Genomic DNA, 20,672 nt, shown 5'->3' with positions numbered 1-20,672 from the left:
TCAAGGAACATAGAACGATAAAGCCAGGCCAGAGTGAGTCAGAGAAAAGGACATCTCACAAGTGTAAAGGAAGTTTAATTCATTTAGAGTATTGGGTGCTTTTTCAAACTCTTCTTTCTTTTAGAGCCTGTTATACTTTTCTACTTGACAATAATCACAAAAATAGCCTCCATTGTTGCCCTTTCTAGCTAGAATTTTGGTCTCTTCTAATCTGCTATGTTACTGTTTTATCATTCTCAGAACACCATGTTCCCTGTTGAAAAACTTTTTTTTTTTTTTTTTGAGACAATCTCAAGCTGTCGCTTTGGGTAGAGTTCTGTGCTGAGACAAGAGAATTGCTTAAGCCCAAGGGTCGGAGGTTGCTGTGTGAAAAAGTCACCTCTTCAAATGGCTTTTTGTTGTTTTACAATTAAATGTGGAATTCTATGATAGAGTTTAAATATTTTGAACTTTTAATACATTTGCTAATGAATATCTATTTAATATGTTTCCCAAATGTTGAAAAGGTCTGTGTTCATTGGGGATTTTGGAGAGATTAAGTTCAGTCATTTTTTTTTTTTTTTTTTTAAGAGATAGAATCTTATTTTGTTGCCCTCGGTAGAGTGCCGTGGCATCACAGCTCAACAGCAACCTCCACCTCTTGGGCATAGGTGATTCTCTTACCTCAGCCTCCCAAGTAACTGGGACCACAGTCCCCAGCCACAATGCTTGGCTATTTTTTTGTTGCAATTTGGCCCGGGCTGGGTTTGAACCCTCCACCCTTGATATATGGGGCCGGTCCCCTACTCACTGAGTCACAGGCACCACCCCAAGACTTAACTTTTTTTTTTTTTTTTAAGACAGAGCCTCAAGCTGTCACCCTGGGTAGAGTGCCCTGGCATTACTGCTCATAGCAACCTCCAACTCTTGGGCTTAAGCGATTCTCTTGCCTCCGCCTCCTAAGTAGCTGGGACTACAGGCACCTGCCACAACACCCAGCCATTTTTGGTTATAGTTTTCATTGCTGTTTGGCAGGCCCAGGCTGGATTCAAACCTGCCAGCTCTGGTGTATGTGGCCAGCCTTAGCTGCTCGAGCTACAGGCGCCGAGCCAATTTCAGTCAGTTTACAACAATTTTTTACATAAAACATTGCAAACTGTTATTTCAGAACATAAAGCATAAAGTTTTTATCCCTGTTTTAAAATTTTAATGAAGTGGATTTGCACCCAGTAGAAATTTAAAATGATTATATCATTTAAGGGTCATTGTTAAAATGTGAATACTATAGTACTCATGTCAGTATAGGATCGTTCACTCACATTGCCAAGATCATAGGCCAGTTTCATTAATTCCCATTAATATGTTGGGTTAGATTTTATTCTAAGAGATTGATGGATGACAAATCAGAGCCCCTACATTTGTGGGGATCGTCTTGTGAGCTTGCAATGGAAGAAGTAAGTGATAAGAAAGTAAAGTAGGGCAGGGGTAGTGTGCCATTAAGGAGTGTGATCAGGAAGACCCTTCTTGTATGCAAAAAAAAGCTAAGGAAAAGCCCTGTAGGTATCTGGTAAAGAATGTTGCAAACAAAGGAAAAGAGCAAATACAAAGGCTATTGAGCAGGGACATGCTTGTCTATTTGGTTTGCAAAAAGGAGATGTTTTAAGGAAGAGGGAAGTTAGGAAAAGATGTAAGATAATCTTAAGACCCCCTCACCCCTTTTTTTTTCTCTTTGAGACAGAGTCTAACTTTATTGCCGTCAGTAGAGTGCTTGTGGTGTGATAGCTCACAGCAACCTCAGATTTGGGGCTCAAGTGATTCTCTTGCCTCAGCCTTCCAAGTAGCTGGAATTACAGGTGCCTTCCACAATGCCCCAGCTACTTTTAGAGGCCGGGTCTCACTGTAGCTCAGGCTGGTTTTCTTGTGAGCTCAGGCAGTCCTTCTGCCTCGGCCCCCAGGGTGTTAGGATTACAGGCGTGAGCCACTGTGTGTGGCTTCTCACCCCCCTTTAAAAAATTTCAGTGTCCTCTCTTGAAAAAAAAAAAAAAAAAAAAAACATGGTGTGCCCCTGTTGGCATGGGTGCAATTTTTTTTTGCCATTACGTTACTCAGAAACACATTTGTATGCCCATGGAATAATGACAAAATATTTTATTTTATTTTTTGGAAACTAAGTGATACCGTCTGTCTTTTCTCAATGTATTTTTCCTCACTAGGAAAACACCCAAAGTGTAAGTGTAAGAGGCATCAGATTTATTCCAGGTCCTCCTGGAAATAAAGATCTTTGTTTTTCTTGGCGTGAGTTTTCTGACTTTATTCGAGTGCAACTAATTTCTGGACCCCCAGCTAAACTTCTTCTAATAGACTGGCCAGAGCTAAAGGAGGTAAGTAACTTCTTGACTGAAACAACTTAATCACATCAGTTATTACTTTAGGATTGTCAGTGTAGCAGAATAGGTATATTTTGTTGTTGAAGAACAACAGCTAACAATCATAGCTAATAATTAGAAGATAAATACTTATTTATTACTGTGTCCTAGTTTGTTCAAATGAATGTAATTGTTTTGTTTTGTTTTGAGACAGTCTCAAGCTGTCATGATGGGTAGAGTGCCCTGGTGTCATACCTCACAGCAAACTCCAACTTTTGGGCTCATGCAATCCTCTTGCCTCAGTTTTTTCTATTTTTTAGTGGAGACGGGGTCTTGCTTTTTGCTCAGGCTGGTCTTGAACTCCTGTGCTCAAGCAATCCACCTGCCTTGGCCTCGCAGAGTGTTAGGATTACAGGCATGAGCCGCCGTACCCGGACTGAATGTAATAATTTAAATCTTAAAACTTAGGTTACAGAAATTCTCAAACATGAATAAGAGTAAAAAGATGGGTATAATAAACCTGTGCCTACCCAGTTTCAGCAGTCACTGAGTTTTGCCAGTTTTGCTTTGTTCTCTCACACTAACTTAAAACCATTTAGTTAGATTTTTAAAAAGTATATCCCAGACATCAAGCCATTATAACCATAAATATTTCAGTGTGCTTTCCTATTCAAGTACTTGAAGATATATATAATTTTTTTTTTGAGATATAGTCTTCACTTCGTCACCCTTAGTAGAGTGCTGTGGCATCTTAGCTGACAGCAACCTCTAACTCTCAGGATCAAGCGATTCTCTTGCCTTAGAGACTGGGACTATAGGCCCCCATCACTATGCCTGGCTATTTTTAGAGATGGGGTCTCACTCTTGCTCAGGCTGTTCTCCAACCTGGGAGCTCAGGTAGGTCTCCAACCTGGGAGCTCAGGCAATCTACCTGCCTCCCACCTTTGCCTCCCCGAATGCTAGGATTACAGGCATGAGCCACCACTCCTGGCCCAAGTACTTAAATCTTAAATACTAATTTTGAAAATATCTGCCCCATCTTACTTTAGTTAATTTTTCTTACTTAATTTTTAGAACTCTAATTTTATTTTTTAACATTTTGTTTATTTTTTAATTGACAAAAAAAATGTTCATATTTGCTGTGTACAACATATTTTCAAATATGTACATTCTGGAATGGCTAAATCAAACTAACATGTATCTTTTTTGTGGTGTGCATACTTAAAAATCTACTCACAACAATTTTAAAGAACACATTATTAACTACTCATTATATTGTGATAGAGCTTTTGAACTAATCTTCCTATGTAACTAAAATTTTGTATTCTTTGATAGTTCTAATTTTTAACATCATGACTAAAATATTTTTTTATAAAGGCAAATGAACTCGTATTCATGGTCATCAATGAAATTATCCTAGTAAAGGTACAGGTCTTCTAAGAAAGTTTACATGCTTATGCCCTAGTTTGAGATTGGCCTTTTTGATTCGTGAGTTTACAAAACAAATAAACTGGTTATGACAGTGTGCTTTAAAAAACAAATTTTAAAATAATAGTGTGTTGACTGAGGGGTCTAACTAAAAAGGGCATCTATTTGGAGGAGAGAGCATTTACATAACATAAACAAACACATTTCTTATTGATGTCAATAAAGGATTTGTTGATTGACTACAATCTGGAAAAATTATGTACATTTGAGGTAGAAAAAAATCTTGACATATTTATCTTTTTGTATGGGTTGGAGGGATATAAAAAACAAATGATAGCTTGTTAGTTCAAAAGTTTATGGGGTGGTGCCTGTGGCTCAAAGGGGTAGGGCACCGGCCCCATATGCCAGAGGTGGTGGGTTCAAACCCAGCCCCAGCCAAAAACTGAAAAAAAAAAAAAAAGTTTATTGTAAGGTTTATTTGCAGATACCATAGTAATCCAGAAACTTTAAAAATAAAACATAAGCTAATTTATCAGTCTGTTAGAGGTATGGTTATATTTAAATGAGACTGGAAAAATAATCATTTAACATCTGATTTTTTTCCAGAATTTCCTAATTTAATTCCACTCAAGGTTGAATTGATGTAACACCTAAGCATGATAGAAAGAAATGTATAAATAAACACATGTATTTTTTTATGAATGAGGATACAGAAATTCTGAAGTAGTTAATATGCTAGCATTAAAAAGTGACAGGGGGCATTATTTATTTATTTATTTATTTTTGAGACAGAGTCTCACTATGTCACAGCCCTTGGTAGAGTGCTGTGGCTTCACAACTCAAAGCAACCTCAAACTCTTCGGCTTATGCGATTCTTTTACCTCAGCCTCCCAAGTAGATGGGACTACAGGCACCCATCACAATGCCTGGCTATTTATTTGTTGTAGTTGTCGTTGTTTGGCAGGCCCAGGCTGGGTACGAACCCTTTAGCTCTGGTGTATGTGGCTGGTGCTCTAGCCAAGCTACAGGCGCCGAGCCCAGAGGGCAGCTTTATATTCATGAACATTTTTGCATTTGATTTTAGAAATTTGCTTTTTCACTATTTCCTGGAAAACTTTATTAGTGACTTGGGCTATACATCATTTATCGAAAGGTATTTTTTAAAAGTAATTAGGAGTCCTTTAAAAAGCTAGGATATCCTTTGAAGGTAGTTAAGGTAGACAGTTATATGATTAGGTATAAAGTACAATGTGTTTTCATTTGGAAACTGTCACTAGTGAGAATTCAAGCTTTTTATAAACTTTGGCAAATGGAACATAGCTGTAGCTTTATAAACCTTATGATATACAAGCATTATAACTAAAACCAATCTCAAGGTTTTTCTCCTTCTGAGAGACAGGGTCTTATTCTGTTGCACAGGCTAGAGTGCAGTGGTACAATCACAGTCCACTGCAACCTCAAAGTCCTCCAAGGCTCAAGTGATCCTCCAGCCTCAGTTTCCAGAGTAGCTAGGACCACAGGTGTGTACCACCATGTCTGGGTAATTTTTTATTTCTTGTAGAGATAGAGTCTCGCTGTGTTGCCCAGGCTGGTCTCAAAGTCCTGGCGTCAAGCAATCCTTCTGCCTCAGCCGCCCAAATTGGTGGGATTACGGCATCAGCCATCATGCCTGCCCTATATCTCTCCTTAATGTCCTATCCATAACACAGTGTTAATTTTTCTTTCCATTTCACTTCTGACATTATTTGGTAACCAGCTACCTCAGATAAGAGTATGAAGTGGGGCTCACCGCTTCTAGCTCAGCAGTTAGGGTGTTGGCCGCATACACCAGGGCTGGTGGGTTCGAACCTGGCCAGGGACTGCCAAACAACAATGACAACTACAGCAACAACAACAAAATAGCCAGGCATTGTGGTGGGTGCCTGTAGTCTCAGCTACTTGAGAGGCTGAAGTAAGAGAATCGCTGGAGCCCAAGAGTTAAAGGTTGCTGTGAGCTGTGACGCCATGGCACTCTAACCAGGGTGACATAGTGAGATTCTGTCTCAAAAAATAATACATAAATAAATAAGAGTATGAGGTGGAAGAAGCTGAAGAACTAACTAGCTCAGTAGGAGAGAGATGATAAATCAACATTCCTTTTTCACTCTTCAGTTTTCTTCCATTTCTTTTTATTTAACTTCTAAAATCTGACACAGGCTTAGGTCTTAGGTTGTTGTGGTTAATAAAGTGTCTTTGATATGCCCAATATTAATAGTTCAGGAGATAGATTCCTAGAATTACACAAGCCCTACATATTAGTTAGAGAAAAAGCAAGAAACATTTTATTATTTGTCTTTTGTTTTAATATTTAAAAACATTTTTAATTAAATCATAACTGTGTACATTGATGCATTTATGGGGTTCAGTGTACTGATTTTATATACAATGTGAAATCCTTCCATGGAACTGATTAACACTTCTATCACCTCACTTATTTGTTGTGGTAAGACAATTATACTCCTTTCTTAGTAGTTTTAAAATATAATATTGCATTTTGCATTATGCACATTAAGGTCTCTCCAAGTACTCTCCCTCTTCCCGCCTCCCCCCTTCACTCTCCTCTTCCCTTCTACTTTCTGGACTATAGTTATGCTTTACCGTTCGTATGACTATGTAGGTGATTATATATTGATTTCATAGTAGTATTGAGTACATTGGATACTTTTTTCCCATTCTTGAGATACTTTACTGAGAAGAGTATGTTCCAGCTCCATCCAGGTAAACATAAAAGATGTACAGTCTCCATCTTTTTATGGCTGCATAGTGTTCTGTGGTGTACATACACCACAATTTGTTAATCCATTCATGGGTCGATGGGCACTTGGGCTGTTTCCATGTCTTTGCAGTTATGAATTGGGCTGCAATGAACATTCTGGTGTAAATGTCTTTGTTGTAAAATAGTTTTTGATCATCTGGGTATATACCTGGTAGAGGAATTGCAGGGTTGAACCATAGGTCTACTTTTAGTTCCTTTAGTATCCTCCAAACTTCTTTCCAAACAGGTTGTACTAGCTTGCATTCCCACCAGCAGTGTAGAAGCGTTCCCTTCTCTCCACATCCACACCAACACCTGTAGTTTTGGGATTTTGTGATGTGGGCTACTCTTACTGGAGTTAGATGGTATCTCAAAGTGGTTTTGATTTGCATTTCTCTGATAATTAAAGACGATGAGCATTTTTTCATGTGTTTGTAGGCCATGTGCCTGTCTTCTTCAGAGAAGTTTCTGTTCAAGTTTCTTGCCCACATACAAATTGGGTTATTTGTTCTTTTCTTACTAATTAGCTTGAGTTCTCTGTGGATTCTAGTTATCAGACCTTTGTCAGAACCATAGCCTGCAAAAATCTTCTCCCATTCTGAAGGTTGTGTGATTGCTTTACTTACTGTGCTCTTGGCTGTGCAAAATATTTTTAGTTTGATCAGATAGATCCCAGTAATGTATTTTTGGTGTTGCTTCAATTGCCCAGGGGGGGTCCTTCTCATAAAATATTCTCCCAGCCCAATATCTTCAAGTGTTTTCCCTGCACTCTCTTCTAGTATTTTTATAGTTTCATGTTTTAAGTTTAGATCTTTTATCCAGTGAGAATCAATTTTTGTTAATGGTGAAAGGTGGGGGTCCAGTTTCAGTCTTCTACAGGTCGCCAGCCAGTTCTCCCAGCACCGTTTGTTAAATTAGGGAGTCTTTCCCCCACTGAATGTTTTTGTTTTTGTTTTGAGACAGAGTCTCACTAGGTCTCCCTTGGTAGAGTGCTTTGACATCACAGCTTACAGCAACCTCCAAACTCTTGGCAGCCTTCCAAGTAGCTGGGATTATAGGCACCCCCCAAAATGCCTGGCTATTTTGTTGTTGTTATAGCTGGCCTGGGCCGGGTTTGAACTCACCATCCTCAGTGTATGTGGCCCACCCCCTACCCACTGAGCTACAGGCACCGCCCCCACTGAGTGTTTTTGATAGGCTTATTAAAGATCAAATGATGATAAGTAGCTGGGTTCATCTCTTGGTTCTCTGTTCTTTTCCATAAATCTACCTCTTTGTTTTTGTGCCAGTACCAGGCTGTTTTGATCACTGGAGATTTATAGTATGGCCTGAAGTCTGGTAACATGATACCTCCTGATTTGTTTTTTATTTCTGAGTAGCAAGAAACTTTTTTTTTTTTGTAGAGACAGAGTCTCACTGTATAGCCCTCGGGTAGAGTGGCGTGGCGTCACACGGCTCACAGCAACCTCTACTCCTGGGTTTACGCGATTCTCCTGCCTCAGCCTCCCCAGCAGCTGGGACTACAGGCGCCCGCCACAACGCCCGGCTATTTTTTTTTTTTTGTTAGTTTGGCCGGGGCTGGGTTTGAACTCACCACCTCCGGTATATGGGGCCAGCGCCCTACTCTTTGAGCCACAGGAGTTGCCCCTCAAGAAACATTTTAAAGTCAACAAAGACAGTATAGATTCATCAGTGAATAGTCTGATTAAACTAAGGGCTAGAAAAAGTTCTGTTACTGCTTACCATTTAATGCTAGCGTGCTGAAAACTTGACTGAGGAGGTTGAGTATAGATTGCCAGTACTAATTCTGAGCAGCAAAGATAAGCTCATCTTTCTATTGCATAAGTCACGTTAGTACTAAAATAGCATTTACATTGTGTTAGCTATTACAAGCAATCTAAAGATGATTTGAAGTGTATGTGTAGGTCATATGCAAATATTGCCCCATTTTGTACAAGTCCCTTGAGCATCTAAGGATTTTAGTATCTGCCTAAACCAGTATCCTGCAGATACTGATAAAAGATTGTAATGTCAAATGATATTTTTAATCAAATTATTCATTTCTATAAGAGGCTCAGGTGTAACAATTTAATTGGTTTTTCAAAGTTTATTTTCATTGAAAACCATTTGTGAATACAGCAGATACGTGATCATTTTACAAGTATACCAGTAATTCTATTGTTTGGCCTGTATGTTTTAGTATTTCTTACAGTATTTATGTTCTTTTTAGTCCATTCCAGTGATTAATGGAAGAGATTTACAGAACTCTCTTATTGTTCAACTTTGTGATCAATGGGATAATCCAGCGCCAGTACCGCATGTTAAAATAAGTCTCATAAAAGCCAGCAATTTAAAGGTAAGTTTAAACTTCCTTTAATAACGTTCACTTAAAATTCTAGATTTCATTCGCATGGTAATATCTTTAGTTGTCACATTTCTGTTTTTTAAGTTAAGTTTTATATAACCTTCTTTACTGCTTAGTATGTATCCACGTAAAAGATTTTTAAAAATTATTTTGAGAAAGTAAAGTTGATATCTTACAAATAGTGCAACAAGGGGCCATTATTGTATAGCTATGAATTTTTGAGAGTTCATTATACAAACCAGTAATATTTCCATTTCAGATTAGAACAAAGTGAATAGAGACAGATACCACAATGTACTATAGTGTGGATTAGGAACAGGTGTTATTGGGGAAGGATATGCTCTGGCTAAGCAAAAAAAGATATGCTGGTACCTTCCTCTACTTGTCTGATGGAGAGCTGCCAGAGCCTGGGCAGAGCGCTAAATCTATACTGGTGTTGTGTTCTTGGGTGAAGCACCTCTTCTCTGTTGCTCTTTTTATGGGGCAAGTATAAACATGACCTTGTAAAGTTAGAGGACAGACACAGACTTGGCTATCAGAAAGGTATCACCTATTCCATGAGTATTGAGAAGTTTCTCAGAATCTGGTGCCTGGTGCAAAGTTGGAGGCCCTTTGAAGAAGAGAAGCTGCCAGTCCTTGCAAAGGTGTGTTTTTATACAGTCCCTTCTGTTGGTTTAAGGGAATTCATTGGTCACAGGCAGGTTGTTGCCAGGCAACACAGAGGGAGTTTCCGGGGGTTATATTCAGGCAGTCTTGAGTATCCTTCCACAAATATGTATTTTACAAATGTAATGCCAGAAAGAATTGGTAATATATAAAGATGGCAATTCTCTTGAAATTAGTAAGTTCAATCAGAATCCCAATAGGGATCTCCCAGAACCTAACAAGTTGATCTTAAAAATCATACAGAAGATTAAAGTGCCAGGAATGGTTTGTGATAGATAGAAAATCAGAGTCAGGGTTCTTCAGACTGTTAAGCAAGAGTACTGTATTGTTGCTATACAACCTGAAATACAAGGCATCTCTGGCATAGCAACAAGGATTTGGTACCCAGATGGGAGAAATACTTTTTTTGTGTGTGTGTGGTTTTTGGCCAGGGCTGGGTTTGAACCCACCACCTTTGGCATATGGGACTGGCGCCCTACTCCTTGAGCCACAGGCGCCGCCCGAGAAATACTTTGAGAAAGATAAGTTGAGAGATGACGGGACAGGTATAAACACAAAAATTTATGCTGTCGTTTGTCACTCTGTTTTTTCCTTCTCTAATTGTTGTTTTTTCTGTCTGCACGTACTATTATTAGTTACTGTCTAGATTGTCTGAAGGAGGAAATGAGTGTTCAGAGTTTAGGAAGATAGTCTGCTTCTCTTCTACTAGGGTCAACAAATACACTTTTTTTTTTTTTTTTTTTTTTTTTGTGGTTTTTGGCTGGGGCTGGGTTTGAACCCACCACCTCCGGCATATGGGACCGGTGCCCTACTCCTTGAGCTACAGGCGCCGCCCCTAAGATACTTTATTCTTAAAACAGGTCACAACACTAAGCTTTTGGTCCATTCTGCCACTGTACAAGCTACAAATGCTTGCTGAGCAGCGGAGGGGCACTCTTTCATAGCATGTCTGAAAAGTGAATAAAAATCCATATAAAACAAATATTCAAATAGTTTCCACAGGAACACAGATAAGTGTGACCCCCATCTCCTAATCTTACATATTGCTGCATCAGTGCCAACCCTACTGTTACAAAGACATTTCAAAACTAGCAATAATTAAGTTAAATGGTCCCCCCAAATCCCTTAATTCAAGCTAAACTCGTAGTTAACAGCTACAGAATGATATCTACACATTAATACTGGCTGAAGCACAAGTTGCTGGGGGACGTTTCATTCCACTTTCCCAAGCACAAGACACAGGCAGAGTGCCAGCATCCTGTTCTTCTACTTCGGGTAGGGAGTCGGGGTTCTGGATTTGTTGCACGAGTTGCCACGTCGGTCCTGACATCACATACTAGATAGTCGGCCTCTGGAATCCATTGACAGTAGAAGCAGCAGCTACAGGGTAAGCACCCATATTTTCAAAGAGCATCCAGTCGCCCACATGCATTTCTGGCAGGTCACAGCACTCAACAATCTGGTCAAGGCCATCACATGTTGGTCCCCATATGCTGGATGAATAATACTTCTCATCTGGTTTAGGTCTCTTGCAGAAGAGGCTTTACATGAGCATGATCATAAAGGATGCAATTAAACGATCCACATAATCCATCATTCGCGTAATACCTAAAGGTTTGTTCATTGGACTCATCTTCATCATCAGAGCCTGTCTGTTCCTTTAATACAAGTTTTTTGGCAATGATATTAACTGCAAGTGTGAAAACTGATGCAACTTAGTATCTACCTGGCTCAGCTATGATTCTCATTCAGAGTCTGATGGAAAGTACTTGTCCAATGCTGGGTTGATTACACCAGTGATCTCTTCAAATTTAAGCTTCACATCCTCAGATCCAGGAAAGTCACCACCAATATCAAGCAGGTACATGCTGAAACCATCCTCAGCTCCCATGTCAAAGACACAGCAGGCATCAGAGATTGCCTGCACGAAGGTCTCAGGGTCAGTACAGCCACTTCCTACATGGAAGCTGACACCAATGACATCAATATTTATTTCTTTTGCCCATTCCAAAAGAAGTCTGCTGGTTTTGAGTGTGGTACCAAATTTAACACTAAGTCGACAGACTGCTTTGGAATCATCAATGGCAATCTGCAAAACCAACTTGGCCTTTGGATGTGCTCTGGCAACTTTCATCAACTCAACTTTACTGTCAAAAGTCATCATCTGGACTGCATTATTGGCAGGGTACTTAATTTGAGACACTTGTTTACAAGGATTTGCATAGATAATCCTCTCTGGAGGCACTCCAAGACTTTGCACCAATTGTATTTCAGTCTTGCTAGCACAGTCAAATCCTGTCCCAATGGCAGCGAGGGTCTTCACAATGGCTCTACTGTCATTACACTTGACTGCATGAAAGGGAGCGACTCGAGGAAGAGCTTTTAGCCATCTTCCGTGTTTCTTCAGAACATCTCCGAGGTCTGCTACATAGAAGGCATCCTTATCATCAGAATAGGAAATTTCATTGATTTTTTGGTCCAGAATGTCCTTGGCAGTAAAACCTTCATCAAGCAAGTGGCAGTCAAACTCTTCATTACTAATGTTGTTCATGGTTTCTTGATGTTTCTCTGAAATGCAACAAATTGAAAAACAAAGAGATGGAATTTAAAAAGAAATATACTTCCAGCTTATCACAAAGGCAATTCTCAAGGAATTCTGAATCCCACTGTGTGTGTCCTCCCAGCAACAGTGGAAACGTTCTCAGAGCATCCGGGCGCCGCAGGCCAGCCCCTTGGAGAAGCCAGGAAGTTGCCGCCCGCGCAGAGCCAGAGCGGGAGCCGTAGCCAGAGCGGCAGGAGTGCTCGGCCGCCCCCGCCGCACCTGTCAGCGCCTGGCTCCCACCTGCTGGAGACCCTGGCCCGAGGTGGCACCAGAGCCGCTGGCAGAGGGGCGGCGGGGGCGGCAACTTCAGGGACTGACCAACAAATTCACCTTTTGTTTTGAATGTTGGCTTCCAGGAGAGTTAGAGAGTGATTGTTCTTAACCCCAGAATAAGGGTATGATTCTGGTTTCTAGAGAAGCATCCTTAAAAGGCTAAGAGGCTTTTCTAACTAATTATTAGGAAATGTAGCCACTTAAAAAGTCCAAGCCTTGGTTATCACTATAAATGTAGTGTACTGCAGCAAAAATTTGATAACAATATCTGAGTAAACATTCAAGAGAAAGATGAACTAAGAATGGAGATACAGTGTTATGATCCCTTGACTGGAGTATGTGTGCATATCGTAGTTTTTACTTTTTTAATTAATTATTTAATATACATATATATATTATATAGAGTGCTGTGGCCTCAACCTAGCTCACAGCAACCTCAAACTCCTGGGTTTGAATGATCCTCCTGCTACACAGGGGACTACTGGTGCCTGAGACTACAAGTGTCTATCACAACACGCAGCTAATTTTCTGTGTTAGTACTGGCTAATTTGTCTATTTTTAGTAGAGCCGAGGTCTTGTTCTTACTCAGGCTGATCTCAAACTTCTGAGCTCAAGGGATCCTCCTACTTCAGCTTCCTGGAGTGCTAGGATTACAGGTGTGACTCACCATGCCCAGCCTATACAGCATTTATTTTTCCATTGTCATCCCTTACATCTGCCCCAGCTTTAGTGTATACCTTCAGTGCTTGTGTATCCAAACTTCATTTGATAATATCAGTGATATGAAAGCAGTGACCATAGAATTCAGCAACTTGATAACTGAAATACATTGAATTCTAGTTTAATTGATAAAGGTGAGTAATTATTATCCTTTTGATTTATGAGTACATATTATGTTATTTGAATTAATTCAAATTAAAAAACTTTAGATTTTTAAGAGTACATGCAAATACAACTTTTAATATGAGAATAAAGGTAAAGAATATTGTAATAAAACAATTTGATCAATATCTGGAGTTTTATAATTAATCCTTTTGCTTTGTTTTGTTTTTAGCTCACACCTTCAAACCAACAGCATAAAACAGATGACAAGGGCAGGGCTAATTTGGGAGTGTTCAGTGTTTTTGCCCCTAGGTAAGAACCTAAAGTTTGATAGTTATTGGTATTATAGAGATTTGTTTTTCTTTTACTTGCTGAAAGTAGGAGTAATAATCATCCTTCTGTTTAATGTTAGGCAGGAGTTGGAACTGAGTAGAAGTTGAGAGGTTTCCTAAAAGAGTTAAACTTTGTGTAAAGTGTCTCATAATTTTTAGATTATAACTAATGCAATTTGAACCCCTCTTCTTTTTTTCCCCCATTAGGGGAGAACATACTTTGCAGCTTAAAGCTATCTATAACAAGAGTACCATAGAAGGACCTACAATTAAGTTAATGATCCTTCCAGATCCTGAAAAGCCTGTCCGTATCAATGTTAAATATGACAAAGATGCTTCCTTTTTAGCAGGGGGTCTTTTCACTGGTGAGTATTTCATAGTATTTAAATAAATCTATAATAATAATTGGCCTTTTATTTTAGTGGAATAAATTATCCTAGGTGTTCAGCATAATGAAAAAAATCATGTATATAATAGCCTTTTAAGTGGCAAAAACATTTGACTTTAGTGTCTAATATCATCTCATGCCCTGTATTCTTTTAATGTCAATAATGAACCTAAAGTGTATACGTAAACTAACAGTTCGAGATAATTGGTTACGTGTGTTTGTACATTCACTGAGTTGTGAAATTCTATAAAAGAAATATGAACTAAATGGTGAGAACTGTGGAGTTAAGCTCTACTGATTATGTGATGTCATCATAAGCCCATTAGAACCAGGACTATTTAGCTTAATTTGAGTGAAGATACAACATGTCAACGTTTATTATTAAAACTATTTCAGAATGATAAATGTTTACCAAATACCTGCTGTGTTTTGGCACTATGCTGGGCTCTTAATTATAATAATGAATATGATCATTTTCAATGGGTTTGGTGTAATGTAGCAGACAGGCAAGCAAATAATTTCAATATAATGTGACAGTCACTAAGTCAATAGGCAATTAGCTTTACACAGGCACTATTCTGAAAGATTTCTGTTTTCTTGAAAGGATAAATTACTTTCCTATAAATAGTTCTAAGTAGTGAATGAAGTACCCCTAAAATTTAGATTTAAAATGTTTAATAGTAATTTTTAATGATTAAGTTATGTATATATGTAGCCTCTTTACTTATATATACACATAGTCTTTTATATTTTATTTTATTTTATTTATTTATTTATTTTTTCTGGTTGCAGTTCAGCCAGGGCCGGGTTTGAACCCGCCACCCTCGGTATATAGGGCCGGCGCCTTACCGACTGAGCCACAGGTGCCGCCCCAACTTTGTATAAATTTTAAATCTGTTTGGGGGAGATAAGTTCTGTTTCCTGTGATTCAAAAAACTGTAGCAGGTGCCAAGTTAATGTTACAGATGGTTAGTATAATAGGAATTTATATAGAATGATAGTTCAGTTCCTGTATGCTATTAGAAATCATAAAAGAGATTCAGTGCCCATAGTACTGTGGTTACAGTGCCAGCCACGTACACTGACACTGAGGGGTGGCGAGTTCAATCCCGGCCCCTGGCCAGTTAAACAACAGTGACAACTGCAACAAAAAAATAGCTGGGCATTGTGGTGGGCACCTGTAGTCCCAGCTACTTGGGAGGCTAAATCCAGAGAGTAGCTTAAGTACAGGAGTTTGAGGTTGCTGTGAGCTGTGATGCCACAGCACTCTACCGAGAGCGACATTGTGAGACTCTGTCTCCATAAAGAAAAGGACAGAATGTTTAGTTCTTTTATGATTTCTTTCTTTCTTTTTTTTCTTTTTTTGAGACAGTCTTACTGTGTCACCCTCGGTGGTGTGCTATGGGGTCACAGCTCATGGCAACCTCCAATTTGGGCTTAAGCTATTCTCTTGCCTCAGCCTCCAAAGTAGCTGGGACTAAAGGCACCTGCCACAACACCCAGCTATTTTTTTGTTACAGTTGTCACTGTTGTTTAGCAGGCCCAGGCCACCAGCCCCCGGTGTATGTGGCTAGCGCCCTAACCACTGAGCTACAGGCACCAAGCCTAAACATTCTGTTCTTGATTTTTTTTTGCGTTTTTGGCCGGGGCTGGGTTTGAACTCACTACTTCCAGCATATGGGGCTGGCGCCCTACTCCTTTGAGCCACAGGCGCCGCCCCTCTATTCTTGAAATAGCTGAAGTACTTGGTGGCCAGTTGGCCTAGTTGTAATTTGCTGAGCATGTATTCTGTTCTTTTTCATATTGCATGTTAGAGCGTAAAACATTAGCAGATTGTGAAAGTAAGACAGAAGGATATTAGGAGCAAAGATATATTTGTTAAATTTCTAGGGGAAGCCTTGATGTCCAGATTTGGCACTAGAACAGTGGTTCTCAACCCGTGGGTCGCGACCCCTTTGGGGGTCGAACGACCCTTTCACCAGGGTCGCCTAAGACCATCCTACATATCAGATATTTACATTACAATTCATAACAGTAGCAAAATTACAGTTATGAAGTAGCAACAAAAATAATTTTATGGTTGGGGGTCACCACAACACGAGGAACTGTATTAAAGGTTTGCGGCATTAGGAGGGTTGAGAACCACTGCACTAGAGGATTGTCTGTCATGATTAGTAAGTTTTATAGATGAATTGTTAGGATATCCTCATTAAAGAAGAGTTTTATTTTCTTCTTCATCAGAATTTTATTATTAGCATTTAAATAAGATAATGCTTTAACACATAGTTATTTAACCATATCTGTTAATTGAACAAGAAAGAAAATAAATTTTTAAATATTTACCATAACAGATTTCATGATTAGTGTTATTTCTGAAGATGACAGTATCATTAAAAATATTAATTCAGCACGTATTTCCATGAAAATGTGGAAGCTGTTTAACAGTGGGAACCGACCACCAGCAAATGTAAGTCGTGGAAAACATTCTTAGAAGTTAAAAATAGCTCTTATGTTTAACTTAAAAATTTTAAGTTGAATTTAACATAAAAATATTATGTGTATATATTTGAGAAATTTACTCTATTCTTTGCGATTAAAAAAATTACATCACCATGTGTTTCAAAATTATTTTGTCTGAAGGACAGCAGGACAAGGCAAAATCATTCAATATCATGAAGGGACAACAGAAAATAAGACAACAGAGAGATTATGTGACTGATAGAGTACGGGGCAAGAGGAGAATGGGGAGAAGAGTTGGCGTGTCTAGAGCAGCGCTGTCCAATAGAAATATCACACTGGCATGTAAATTTTCTAGTAGCCACATTAAAAAAGTGAAAGGAAATGACACAAAATTAATTCTAATTATTTTTAACCTAACGTATCAAGGCTACCATTTCAACATATGCCCAATATTTTAAAAATTGTTAGTGAAATTTTACATTCTTTTATCTTACCAAGCCTTTGAAATTTGGTGTTTTTACACCATATCTCAGTATCGACCAGCCACATTTCAGGTGCTTAGTAGGCGCACACAGCCAGTCAATGGTTACCATACTGGACAGTGCATATCTGAAGTAAATCTTAAATTGAGAACTAAGGGTTAAAGCTTGCCACAGTCTCCTGGTTTAATAATCTACTTCAGCATTTATGGTTCTTTTTAATCATCTGTTTTGGGAACCACCTTGCTTATTTTTATAGTCTGAAGTCAACTGCTTGGATCTTCACTTGCTTAATTTAGACCATCTGTCCAATCAAGCTTCAGTTGCCTTAAAATAGTACTACCCTTGAGATTTGCTGTGTTCCTTTTAATGATGGAATGTCTTTCTTCTGTGACCACTCTTACATTGTGTCTTTACATGTATTATGAAGATATATATGTGTGTGTGTGCTTGCATATAAACTCCAAATGCTGTCTGGGTTGCATCCAGTCAAGGAAAGTTTTCATCCTAAGTATGCTATGTTAAAGTTTGTCATTTTTCTTTTCTCTCTTCTCCCTTATTTTCCTTTCTAGGCAGAAACATTTAGTTGTAATAAAATAAAAGATAATGACAAAGAAGATGGCTGCTTCTATTTCAGGTATCTCTCAAATCATTTCATATTTTTATGTATATTTCATTACAAACTAATTCAATCTTAGAGATATTTATGGATTCACCAAGGGAAAAGTAATTTATGATCAAAAAATGTTAGTATCTATAATGTTTTGTCAAATGTTAGTATCTGGAAATGTTTTGTCACTTTTCCCAAAGATTTTTGGGAAAAGTTATGTTTTCGTTTGTTTTTAAGTTTCGTAAATTGGTTTGGGGGAAGATTAGCATTAGCTAATTAGTAGTGTATCAGCATTAGAAACTATCAGCTTCATCAGAAGAGTTTTTTAATGTTATTAGAGCACTTCATAATTTTTTATTATGTGAGAGATATCTATAATTCTAAAATTAGACCAGTTTTCAGTATTTATTTGACTTTGAGCATGTTCTGGACCTCCATTTCCAAATCAAAAAAGATTATGTCTAAAGCTTTTTTAAAAAATTCTTTAAATTAATGGCTCAACTATAACTTGAAGTTTACCTTAGAGTTGAAAACAATGTAACCTAAACATTTGTACCCTCATATTAATTTGAAATTTTAAAAAACATTTAAATTATTATCGGTAAAGTCAAAAGGCTTATATTTGTTCAGTGCTTTTTCAGTTTAACTGGTAAAGGAGTATTTTTTGTTATTTTTAAATTTTGTCATAAACTGATGCTTTTTGTATAATAATTTTAAAAAGGCCCCCTGAACGTAGACTTGTTGTCAAGGTAATGTCACATTGCTAAAAAAAGTTTTGAATAATCTTTTATAATTTCTGTGACAGACCAGTAACAACATGGTCAAATCAGCCCCTGTCTTTGAACTGCTCTTTGAATAACATTGCCATTGATCTTTTAAGGTATGATCAAATTATTACACAGAGTAGATTTAGACATCCTAGAAGGGGCAGACTGCTTTTAGTCTATTAAATTATCTTTCAGTGTATAATATCTATTAAAATGCGAGAATTGAACTGTATCATTTATTCTAAAATATTTCTGTGATTTTTTTTAGTTGAACTTTATTTTAGCATTCCAAGGCATCAATTTGAGGAAACTTTTATTTTATTTTATGATTATGATTATTATTATTTTTGAGACAGAGTCTCACTATGTCACCCTCGGTAGAGTGCCCTGGTGTCATAGCTCACAGCAACCTAAAACTCTTTGGGCTTAAGTGATTCTCTTGCCTCAGCCTCCAAGTAGCTGGGACTACAGGTGCCCTCCACAGTACCTGGCTATTTTCTTTGTTGTAGTTGTTGTTGTTTGGCAGGCTGGGGCTGGGTTTGAACCCGCCAGCTCCGGTGTATGTGACTGGCACCCTAGCTGCTTAGCTATAGGTGCTGAGACTGAGCCAAAACTTTAAAATAAATATTTTAAAAATAATTTACGTATGTTAGCGATGGTTGTACAACAGTGTAAATGTACTAAATGCCAGTGAATTGTAGACCCTAAAATGAATAATTCTGTGTTACGTGAGTGAATGTTGCCTCAGTAAAAATATGTATATATACACTATCAGTTATACGTTATTTCCATATTTTGGATATTTTTGAATGAACGGAAATATTTTCATTCCTATCTGTTCATATGAATGACATGCAAAAAGTACCTTAATGATCACGAGCTATGATGCCACACCACTCTACCAAAGGTGAAAAAGTGAGACTGTCTCTCTCCAAAGAAAAGAAATAGCCCTTGAACTTGATCTAGCCAGTGTCTCAACCTTCCTAATGCCACGGCCCTTTAATACAGTTCCTGTGGGTCCTGTGGGTTGAGAACCACTGATTTGAACTTAGAGGCAATGAGAACTACCCATGACAATTTTTGTGTCTATCATTTATCCTGGAGCCTGATCAGAGGAGGTATGGATTGGAGTGAAAAAAAAAATAAGTAGGCAGTTTGGCAACCGTAAATCTGTAATGGTCTGGTAAACATGGAGTGGGGGTTGGGGGTCTTGATTTGACTTGTACCATTTGCTCATTTCCATAGTGTAATATTCCCATCATGGCTGATTTTAAACTTAACGACTGGCTCACCAAGTTCCTAAATATTTAACAACAGTCCATAACTGGTGGCTTACAACTGTAATTCCAGTGCCTGAAGAGACCAAGGCCAGAATTTAAGAGACTGGCCTGGGCAACATAGAGATCCTATAGTCTCTGGGCGAGCTGGTATGCCAGCCATTCAGAAGGCCGGGGCAAGAAGACTGTTTGAACCCAGGGATTAGAGGTTATGGTGAGCCAGCATTATACCCCAGCCTTGTCTCTGTTAAATAAAAAGGCAACCCCCACACACACCAAAAATATGTAACGAATGGGATTTTTGAGCCCATACATGCTGTCCCCTGTACCTAAAGTTAAAATATTTAGGATAGTACTTAAATGGAAAAGAAAGTCACATAGAAGATCAGCAGGGTGTGATATAATTTTGAAATGCAAAACTGTCCATTGGAAATTTATAATGTAGAAGAAAAGCAAAATTTATTATTCGACATACAATAAAGCTTTTTTTGGTGTGTTTTGCTGCTCTCTCAGCTTTATATTCCTATTCTTTTCATTTTTACCATATCCAGAATATTCTGGATGTTTTGTAAAAGAATGTGCAGGTAAGATTGGGCCTGTATGAAATCTAATATGTAAGAAATATTTGCCAAATGAATGAAAGCAAATGCAGTATTAGTAATTCTGTTCTTACTCATTTTGTGAAAGGAACAGAAATGTTGATGCTTTGAATTCCTTCATGTTTTAATTAAAAATTATCACTGATCAATCTTATCTCTTTCTTTTTAATTTAGGGAGAAAGTAATTCCTAACAAAGTGGGGACATATTGTATCCAGTTTGTTTTTATGATGGATAAAGCAAATATTCTCAACAGTGAACAGGTTTGCTTATTTTCTTTACAGTCCACAGTTTACTGTACATTTTCTTGCTTAGTTGATGAATGAAATGTTTTATTAAAAGTGAATTAATTGTTGGATGCAAAGTATGCATAATTCAATTTTCAGGAAAATTAGAATAGAATATATTTTAATGTGTTTGGTAATTTGACCTGATGCAGAAGTTACTTTTCCATCTCTCTTTTCAT

At 38.1% G+C, this 20,672-nt stretch overlaps 1 protein-coding gene and 1 pseudogene across 2 annotated transcripts in view; one reads left to right on the top strand and one right to left on the bottom strand.

Moving 5' to 3' along the window:
* SMCHD1 (structural maintenance of chromosomes flexible hinge domain containing 1) overlaps positions 1–20,672 on the top strand; it is a 153,053-nt gene that overhangs the window by 90,415 nt on the left and 41,966 nt on the right. Inside the window, exons 29-35 of the mRNA XM_053571171.1 lie at positions 2,193–2,360; positions 8,798–8,923; positions 13,528–13,607; positions 13,835–13,992; positions 16,367–16,482; positions 17,527–17,591; positions 20,382–20,469. Of these exons, the coding sequence (XP_053427146.1) occupies positions 2,193–2,360; positions 8,798–8,923; positions 13,528–13,607; positions 13,835–13,992; positions 16,367–16,482; positions 17,527–17,591; positions 20,382–20,469 (801 nt within the window). The remainder of the gene's footprint in view (positions 1–2,192; positions 2,361–8,797; positions 8,924–13,527; positions 13,608–13,834; positions 13,993–16,366; positions 16,483–17,526; positions 17,592–20,381; positions 20,470–20,672) is intronic.
* LOC128571622 (ornithine decarboxylase-like) lies at positions 10,436–12,149 on the bottom strand (annotated as a pseudogene). Its single transcript, XR_008375939.1, has one exon. The product of XR_008375939.1 is annotated as an ornithine decarboxylase-like (transcript).

Source organism: Nycticebus coucang, chromosome 19 (assembly GCF_027406575.1).
Source record: "Nycticebus coucang isolate mNycCou1 chromosome 19, mNycCou1.pri, whole genome shotgun sequence".
Classification (NCBI taxonomy): domain Eukaryota; kingdom Metazoa; phylum Chordata; class Mammalia; order Primates; family Lorisidae; genus Nycticebus; species Nycticebus coucang.
The sequence above is the reverse complement of the archived record's forward strand: the minus strand, read 5'-3'. Positions and strand labels throughout refer to the sequence as shown.